The sequence below is a fragment of the Cynocephalus volans genome, chromosome 8 (assembly GCF_027409185.1).
Source record: "Cynocephalus volans isolate mCynVol1 chromosome 8, mCynVol1.pri, whole genome shotgun sequence".
In the NCBI taxonomy this organism is placed as follows: Eukaryota; Metazoa; Chordata; class Mammalia; order Dermoptera; family Cynocephalidae; genus Cynocephalus; species Cynocephalus volans.
This window is the reverse complement of record NC_084467.1, coordinates 110,224,670-110,234,584: the sequence shown is the minus strand read 5'-3', so window position 1 is coordinate 110,234,584 and position 9,915 is coordinate 110,224,670. Positions and strand designations below refer to the sequence as shown.

The window sequence follows — 9,915 nt, the reverse complement described above, 5'->3', positions numbered from 1 at the left end:
CTCTCAAGTAATTTTAAGAAAGATTTCCTATGAGAGGGCTGAAGCGGATTCTTAAGAAGGAGTTCGCTAAGCAGATAATGAGGAAAGATATTCCAAATATGTACACATATGTGTGTGTGTGTGTGTGTGTGTGTGTGTGTGTGTGTGTGTGTGTATAATAGCATGTTAATTACTACTGGAGTATAAAAGGGAATACAGATAATAGAAAAGGAGCTGGAGAAAAGCCACAACCCAAATCATGAGGAGCCTTATATACCATGCTAAAGAGCATGCATTTCTTCTTAAGGTTACGTAGTGGCTGAAATGAAAGTTACATTGATGAATGACCACTAAGGTGTGATAAACTGAGTTAGGTAAAAAGATAAAAGGAGGGCCTCTGCAACCATTATCCATTCCAAGAGGTAATAATATTAATATAAACGGCACCTTGGCAGAAATCCCACATAAGAAAATTTAGCTTAGAATGAGATTTTGACTAGATGATCTTTAAGATCCCTTTTAAATATCAGATTCCATGATTCTTGACATTTGGGCCCTTATGTCCCTGTACACACTCCATTCAACTTCTACTGAAGTCCACACAATTTGTTGTCAATGCATGATGTTAGATAGTTTGGTGAATACACAAAGAGGCCTTTCTGCAAAGTGTCCTGAGACTTCGGCAAGTGAGGCTGATACTAGCCCAGACTTGGGAACTGCTAATGCAATCTCAGGTGAACATGTAAGGAAGTGAGAAAGAAGGTAAACACCTGGGAGGTGGAGATGGGTTTGTTTAGGAGTGAATTAGGACATCCCAAAGAGAGCAGCTCCTCCCTAAGATGGGCCATTATTCCCTCTATAAAAAGGCCACTATCCCCAACTGGCAGCACCCTGCAAGCTGCTTGAGTCTCCACCCTACTGATTCCTCTGGTGAACTAGGTAAGTGAGCAGGAGTTCAGCTCCACTCATGAGTACTTAGGGCTATAAAGTCCAGGATGTGCTCTAAGGCAAAGAGGCATTGGATGCCAGGCTTCTTTTTAGTATACTTTGAGGAACTTTGGTATAAGTTTAACTTTACTGAGAAGAAAAATGAATCAATGACTGGGACTATGTATATTATCTCCTTTCTTTGGGGTCATTTCTTTAAGATCATGGAGATCTAATTATCCACTAGGCAGGTTGCCTCCTTTACTACTGAACATTTTCTCTGTGTTGTGTAACCAGTAAGGCATGAGAATCAGTCTCTGCTTGGAGAATGAAAACAGAAAATGACACTGATAGTGGCTGCCCCTAGCATTATATCACCGAGGCCTGTGGTTAGCTTTACCCACTTTGTCTACTTTCTCTGGCCTAGAAGTCTTAAGAGTCCAAGTTAGCCATGGTGCTCCTTAGCCGGAGTCAGGCATGCCATATAGCTTATGGACCTGTCCCCTACAGTGTGATGGTTGGGACCTAGAGAGGAATTGAGGAAGAGGAGGGATTGGCACACTCAGGACTTCTATAGATCCAGAATAAAGCTCATAAAATTATTCCTAGTAGACGCAGGGAGCAAGAAACAGAAAGGCTTTGCTCCTACATTCATTCAGGAATGGAAATAGAAGATATGGATTCTGCTCCTAATTTCATCACTCTCTTGCTACATGGCTTGAACAAGTCATTCATCGGGATTAGTTCTTAATTACAACAGGATGAAATTAGTCAGGCCTGACTAATTCTGAACAATTATTACAAATGATTGGACCTATTTATGTGCTTAAGCAAGAAAAAGGCATAATAAGAGGTAGGTCTCTCTTTTACTCTCCCCTTTAGGTTAATTTAACTTGCAAAAAAGATGCCTAAACTCCTACAAGGAATCATCACTGTCATTGACGTTTTCTACCAATATGCCACCCAGCAAGGGGAATGTGATATGTTAAACAAAACAGAGCTAAAAGAACTTTTGGGAAATGAGTTTCGTCAAATTCTAAAGGTAAGAATGCATGCTAGGACTAAATTATCTTCTTTAGCCCTTCTTACCTTTTCATCGCATATGTCAAACATCCTAGAGGACTCTCCCTACTTGGTGATGGAGAACAAGGTTTGGTAAAGGCTTGAGATAAGGTCAAAAGTTGACCCATAATGGTTTCCCCGACATGACCAAGGGAAGTAGATCCTACTAGACAACAAATAAAATCCACAGATTAAATAATGTCTTATTTAGGTAAGCAATCCTTATGAAACACAACTGAGATGGTTCTCAGAAAAACTATAAAGTAGGTGAAATGTATCTTCTTCCTTTGTCTTTCTTCAGCCCACAATGCTCTGACCATTGCACATTTCTGAGATTCTGGTACTGTACAGTCTCTAAGTTCAGGAAATTAGCACTTACCTGTAAATCACAAAAGATGGTGAACACTACCTTAAAATTGTTGACTCTAGAATAAATATTTGTGAGCTGAGATCTGGCTCTTGAGCTTCAATTTCTTAAATTCAACTGCCTACTAAATATGGTTATTTGGATTCCTATTAATATTTTAAATTCAGTGTGTCAGATATGAATCTAATCATTTTCCCGTCTAAACTCCTTCCTCCTTCTTCTTGCCCAAGGCAGAAACCTGTTGCCATTCTTGAGTTCCTCTCTCTCTCAGCAGGCACTACCATCTTTCAACCTCCATCTAATTTATCAATAGTCTCTCAAAATATTACATTTCTCTCCATCACTAAGTAGTCCTCTAGTTCAGGCCACCTCCTACTGCCAATCTCAGCAACAGAGGCAAATCTAATGATTTCATTCCTCAGCTCAAAATCCTTCAACATCTCTTAAAATAAAGTCCAAAGTTCTTTAACATGACTTAAAAGTCATAATCTGGTCCCTATTTGTCTTTTTAGCCATATTTCTTGTCTTCCCAAACTCTAAATCTAGCAATCCTGAATTTCTTTCGGTTTCTAGAGGGTTCCATGCCTTCTCTCACCTCTAGCCCTTTGTTTATATCATTCCCTCTGCCTGGAACAATCTTTAGCTCCCTCTCCTTCCCTTCCTACCCACCCCCTCCCTCCTCATTTCATACCCCCATCCTTGAAAAGGTCTCACTTCCTGTCATTAACCTTTCTGGGACTCCCTGTAGTTCCCCTCTGATGTACTCTCATAGAAACCTTATCACAATAAATTATAATTTTAAGTTTGTGTATCCAACCCACTAAACTTTAAATTCCATTTTTTCAGGAACCAAACTTGTTCACTGCCTTATCTCCTCATGTAACACAATGCTAGGCAGATAGTAGGTACACAATAAATCTTTGTCAAATAAGTAAGTTCACAAATTAATTAAATTGTACAAATAAAGTCACATGTAATTAACGCAGGTATCCAAAATTATTTATAAATTAACTAGTCGTTCACATTTGACCCATACTTTACCAAAACAGTCAATCCTCTTGTTCCCTTTTATCTTCCATTTGCATCCCCTTCTGGCTATTTCTCACTACATTATTTACTGCATATTCCTTTCTCTCTTTCTACTCAGGATAGGGCAATCCAGCCAAAAGGACTATGTGGTTGAGCGCCAACTAAATAAGCCAAACATTCACATTTCTACAGCCTTCTTTCAATTAGTTATCAAGTATGTGGTCCACACTGACAGAGCTGCTTTTTGTACCTTGTTCCTGTACAGAATCCAGATGATCCAGACACTGTAGATGTCATCATGCAAAGTCTGGATAGAGACCATAACAAGAAAGTGGACTTTACTGAATATCTTCTGATGATATTCAAGCTGGCTCAGGCTTGTAATAAAATCATTGGCAAAGATTACTGCCAAGCTTCAGGGTCAAAGCAGAGAGATCACAGTCACCAGCACCAAGAGGAACAAAACAAAACAGAAGAAAAGCAGGACAAAGGGCAAGAATCCTCTTCTAGTCATTCAACTTGTAGTGCAGGAGAGAATGACTCCTATTCAAGGTGTTCCAGAGGAAGCCTTAAACACAGACCTGGGTTCAGCTCACAAAGACTGGGGCATCAAGGAGACTTGCCTGTTTCTGGGTATAGGCAAAGCTCTGTAGAAAGGACAGAGTCAAGTTCAGGCCACTTCAAGGATAGTGAGAAAAACAAACATGGCTCTCATCAGCAAGAAAGATCTGAGAGTGAAGGAGTTGATTATACTCGTTCAAGTAATTGTAGAAAGAGGTCAAACTCAGCAAATTGGTCAGACAGTTGTGGAAAACAATGGCATGCATGCCACTCAGACGGTCAGTCTTTCAGTTCTGACCAACACTGGTCCAACTCAAATGAATCCTTAGGGAATAGACAACATAAGAAGAAATCAAGAAAGTTTCTTAGTAAGCAGCATCATAAATTCAGCTCAGAGAATTGTGGAGACCAAGACCACTGGTCAGACTCAAATGAGCCCGCTGGTTGTAGTCATGGGTCTGGCTTAGGTGAGTCTTCTCAACAGAGATGGCATGAACCAAATGCAGGATTTCAATCAGGAAACTGTGAAGAACAAGGATATTGTCCTAGTTCAAGTGAGTCCTCTACTTGTGGAAAACATAGGTCAAGCTCAGACCCACCCTCTAGTCAAAGACATGGATCCAGCTCGAGCAGTCAATCAGGATATAGTCAACGACAAAAACATGGTTCTGAACCAAGACAGTCTTCAAGCTACGAGTCTGAAGGAGAGTATGCATCTGAATCAGGCAAGTCCATAAGCAGTGGCAAAAATCAATCAAGCTCCTATCAGTCCTCTACTCAGAGAAAACATAGCAGCAGCTCAAGTTGTCAGCCAGGAACCCATGGAAGACAAAAGCATGGGTCTGGTGTGGGTCAGTCCTCTACCTTTGATCACTGTGGGTCTGGCTCAGAACAACCTTCTAGCTATGATTACCAAGAATCTGGATCTGGAGAATCTTCTGGCTTTGGGCAACATAGGTCTGGCTCAGGTGAGCCTTCTGGCTCCAGTAAGCATGGATGTGGCTCAGGTCAGTCCTCGAGCTATGGACAACATAGTTATACATCAGGACAGTCATCAAATTGTGGCAAACATGAATCTAGCTCAGGTCAGTCTTTCAGCTATGGTCAGTATGGGTCTGGCTCAAGTCAGTCTTCTCACAGCCATCATGGTTCTGGCTCAGGCCGGTATTCTACACACAACCAACATAGGTTTGGATCAGGCTGGTCTTCGAGCCATGGTCAACATGGGTCTAGAACAGGTCAGTATTCTGGCTTTGAGCAACAGGGCTCTGGATCTGGTGAGTTCTCTAGTTTTACTCATCAAGGATCTGGCTCAGGTCACTCCTCCAGCTACAGAAAACATGCTTCCACATCAGGACAGTTAACAAGCTATGGCCAACAGGGATCTAACTTGGGTCATTCTTCCAGCTATGGTCAGCATGGCTTTGGCTCAAGTCAATCTTCTAGCTATGGCCAACATAGATCTGGATCAAGCCGGTCTCCCAGCCCTAGCCAATATAGATCTGGCTCAGGTCACTCTTCCAGCCATGACCAACATGAGTCTAGATCAGGTCAGTCTTCTAGCCACAACCACGAAAGGGCTGGATCAGGTCAGTCATCCAGTTATGGCCAACATGGGTCTGAATCAGGTCAGTCTTCTGGCTTTGGGCAACACAGGTCTGGCTCAGGTGAGTCTTCTGGCTTTAGACAGCATGCATCTGGCTCCCATCAGTCCTCTGGCTATGGACAACATGGTTCTACATCAGGACAGTCATCAAGTTGTGGCCAACATGAATCTAGTTCAGGTCAGTCTTCCACCTCTGGTCAGCATGACTCTGGTTCAAATCAGTCTTCTAGCTATGGAAGACATAGATCTGGATCAGGCCGGTCTTCCAGCCCTAGCCAACAAAGATCTGGCTCAGGTTATTCTTCTAGTCATGGCCAACAGTGGTCTGGATTGGGTCAGTCTCCTAGCCATACTCAACAGGAGTCTGGATCAGGTCAGTCCTCCAGTTATGGCCAACATGGGTCTGAATCAGGTCAGTCTTCTGGCATCAGGCAACACAGGTCTGGCTCAGGTGAGTCTTCTGATTTTAGTCAGCATGGATCTGGCTCCCATCAGTCTTCTAGCTATGGACAACATAGTTCTATATCAGGACAGTCATCAAGTTGTGGTCAACATGAATCTAGCTCAGGTCAGTCTTCCACCTCTGGTCAACATGGCTCTGGCTCAAGTCAGTCTTCTAGCCACAGTCAACATGGCTCTGGCTCTGGCTCTGGATCAGGCCAGTATTCTAGGCACAGCCAACATAGGTCTGGATCAGGCCACTCTTCTAGCCATGGCCAACATGGGTCTAGAACAGGTCAATCTTCTGGCTTTGAGCAACATGGCTCTGTCTCTGGTGAGTCTTCTGGTTTTACTCAGCAAGGATCTGGCTCTGGTCAATCTTCTAGCTATGGACAATGTGTTTCAACATCAGGACAGTCACCAAGCTATGGCCAACATGGATCTACCTCAGGTCATTCTTCCAGTTATGGTCAGCATGGCTCTGGCTCAAGTCAGTCTTCTAGATATGGCCAACATAGTTCTGGATCAGGCCAGTCTTCCAGCTCTCGCTGGCACAGATGTGGATCAGGTCAGTATTCTAGCCCCAGCCAACATGGGTCTGAATCAGGTTGGTCTTCTGGCTTTGGGCAACATGGGTCCAGCTCAGGTGAGTCTTCTGGCTTTAGTCAGCATGGATCTGGCCCAGGTCAGTCCTCTAGCTATGGACAACATAGTTCTACATCAGGACAGTCATCAAGTTGTGGCAGACATGAATCTAGCTCAGGTCAGTCGTCCACCTCTGGTCAGCATGGCTTTGGCTCAAGTCAGTCTTCTAGATATGGCCGACATAGGTCTGGATCAAGCCAGTCTTCCAGCCCTAGCCAATATAGATCTGACTCAGGTCACTCTTCTAGCCATGGCCAACGTGAGTCTGGATCAGGTCAGTCTTCTAGCCACAACCACCAAGAGGCTGTATCAGGTCAGTCGTCCAGCTATGGCCAACATGAGTCTGAATCAGGTCAGTCTTCTGGCTTTGGGCAACATAGGTCTAGCTCAGGTGAGTCTTCTGGTTTTAGACAGCATGGATCTGGCTCCCATCAGTCTTCTAGCTATGGACAACATGGTTCTACATCAGGACAGTCATCAAGTTGTGGTCAACATGAATCTAGCTCAGGTCAGTCTTCCACCTCTGGTCAACATGGCTCTGGCTCAAGTCAGTCTTCTAGCCACAGCCAACATGGCTCTGGCTCAGACCAGTATCCTAGGCACAGCCAGCACAGGTCTGGATCAGGCCACTTTTCTAGCCATGGTCAACATGGGTCTAGAACAGGTCAGTCTTCTGGCTTTGAGCAACATGGCTTTGGCTCTGGTGAGTCTTCTGGTTTTGCTCAGCAAGGATCTGGCTCTGGTCAATACTCTAGCTATGGACAATGTGGTTCTACATCAGGAAAGTCATCAAGCTGTGGCCAAAATACAGCTACCTCAAGTCATTCTTCCAGCTATGATCAGCATGGCTGTGGCTCAAGTCAGTCTTCTAGATATAGTCAACATAGGTCTGGATCAGGCCAGTCCTCCAGCTCTAACCAGCATAAGTATGGATCAGGTCAGTATTCTAGCCCCAGCCAACATGGGTCTGAATCAGGTCCATCCTGCAGCTATGGAAAATATGGGTCTGGATCAGGTCAGTCTTCTAGCTATGGCCAACACAGATCTAGCTCAGGCCCGTCATCCAGCTATGGTCAGCATTGGTCTGGTTCAAGTCAGTCTTCGAGCTGTGACCAACATGGGTCTGGATCAGGCCAATCTTCCACCCACAGCCAACATAGATCTGGCTCAGGTTGGTCTTCTATCCATGGCCAACATGGCTCTGGCTCAGGTCAGTCTTCTAGCTATGACCAACACAGATTTAGATCAGGCCAGTCTTCTAGCCACTGCCAACAATGGTCTGGATCAGGTCAGTCATCTGGCTTTGAGCAACATGGTTCTGGAACAGGTCAGTCTTCTGGCTTTGGGCAACATGGTTCTGGTTCAGGAGAGTCTCCTTGCTTTGGTCAGCACAGATCTGGCTCAGGTGAGTCTTCTAGCTGTGACAAACATTGGTCTAGTTCAGGTCAATCAACCAGCTACAGTCAGCATGAGTCTGGCTCAGGGCAATCTTCTAGCTATGGCAAATATGGATCTGGATCAGGTGAGTCTTTTGGCTCTAGTCAGTATGGATCTTCCTCAGGTCAGACCTCTAGCTATGGCCAACATAGGTCTGGATCAGGCCAATCTTCTAGCCACAACCACCAAGAGGCTGGGTCAGGTCAGTCGTCCAGGTGTGGCCAACATGGGTCTGAATCAGGTCAGTCTTTTGGCTTTGGGCAACATAGGTCTGGCTCAGGTGAGCCTTCTTGCTCTAGTGAGCATGGATCTTCCTCAGGTCAGTCCTCTAGCTTTGGACAATATGGTTCTACATCAAGACAGTCATCAAGTTGTGGCCTACATGGATCTGCCTCAGGTCATTATTCTAGCCACAGTGAACATGGGTCTGGATTGGGTCATTGCTGTAGCTCTGAACATTATCAATCTGGCTCATGTTCCTCATCTGGCTCTGGAGAATATGGTTCTGGATCTGGTCAGTGTTCTAACTCTGGAAACTATGGTTCTGGATCTTATCAGCGGTCTAGCTTAGGACAACATCGGTCTGGGTCATATCAGTCATCTAGCTCTGCAGCACGTGGTTCTGGATCTGATCAGTGCTCTGGTTATGAGCAATGTGAATTAAAAGGGAGATATGGAATTCAGTCTGAATCTTGCTGCAGACAATCAAATGGTAATAAAGGGCAATCAAGAAGCAGTTATAGACAAGTAGAAACCTCCTCACATTGTGGCTCTGGACAATTTTTACCCTCCTACAGACAGTCTAGATTCAGTTTTACCAATAAAATGCCAATTTGTAATGATGATAATAGACAAGGTGGCTATTGTTATCAGAGAGGAAGAAAAGGTGACTGTGAAAGGGGAAGTACAGGCTCAAGATCCCACATTTTCCATAGCAGCACTCCGCTCTATGAATATGTCCAAGAGCAGCAGTGCTAATTATGGGGATGAATAATAATAGAAGTGCGATTAACTCAAGTAGCAATCCAGGAAATAAGAAACTGTTGCAGACAAGTAATTCATCATGAAATTTCTTTCTAAAAATGGTTGCATCTGTTTCTATCTTTTTCTTTTAAACCTGTAACTATCCTCTATTCCTTGTTGTTGGGCTCCTTCCAAAGAATGTAGGGCATTTGGGTTCGTTAGGAAATACTGAGTTGAATAAATGATTAGTGTTGGGGGCTAATTTGGGAGAATAATTCAAGCATTTAAAGAACTTGGGATTTAGTTGACGTTTCTTTTGGGGAGGTCTTTATTCAGTTAGAAATGATGCCAAAGCTAAGTTTGCATTTCTAAAGAGCAAAATATTATAAATGCATTACCAGTCCTTGGTAGGACTAAAAGGAGCCAAAGCTTTCTCTTACAGCAATGTGTACCCTAATTTTTCATGTACCCCACATTGGATGGTGGCAGAAGAGAGACGGCTGTAAAATCAAAGATACAGAATTGGTAGTTTCTTTGCTTATCAAATCCACCAACCCCCTATTCTTGGATACATCTTTAATCAGTAAGCTAACCACTGGCATTAAAAAGTAGCATCAGGTGCTTCTGCCTAGCCAGTGATCTAGACCATTATTTCTTAAAAAGCAGGGGTGGATCAGTTCAGAATCAAAGGATTCAAATGTGGGTTTTAACTTTGTTTCAGCAAAAAAGACTTTGCCCCGTACTTCTAAGAAGTTGCTTCAGATTGGAAAACTTTAGAGAAACTATAGCATGGAAATACTCCAACCTACTTCCACAGTTCATTAATCTTTCCATCTAAAAAACTATATTAACTATACCCAGATGGAAAGGAAGACTATCTGCCACTGCTATACATTTC

General features: G+C 43.6%; 1 protein-coding gene across 1 annotated transcript in view; it reads left to right on the top strand.

Annotated features, from left to right (window-relative positions):
- Window positions 1-1,810: 1,810 nt before the first annotated feature.
- The window catches only part of LOC134384267 (hornerin-like), a 29,282-nt gene continuing 21,177 nt past the window's right edge, over window positions 1,811-9,915 (top strand). The window contains exons 1-7 of the mRNA XM_063105830.1: window positions 1,811-1,948; window positions 3,630-4,053; window positions 5,515-5,787; window positions 5,905-6,138; window positions 6,229-7,164; window positions 7,243-7,827; window positions 7,906-8,206. Of these exons, the coding sequence (XP_062961900.1) occupies window positions 1,811-1,948; window positions 3,630-4,053; window positions 5,515-5,787; window positions 5,905-6,138; window positions 6,229-7,164; window positions 7,243-7,827; window positions 7,906-8,206 (2,891 nt within the window). The remainder of the gene's footprint in view (window positions 1,949-3,629; window positions 4,054-5,514; window positions 5,788-5,904; window positions 6,139-6,228; window positions 7,165-7,242; window positions 7,828-7,905; window positions 8,207-9,915) is intronic.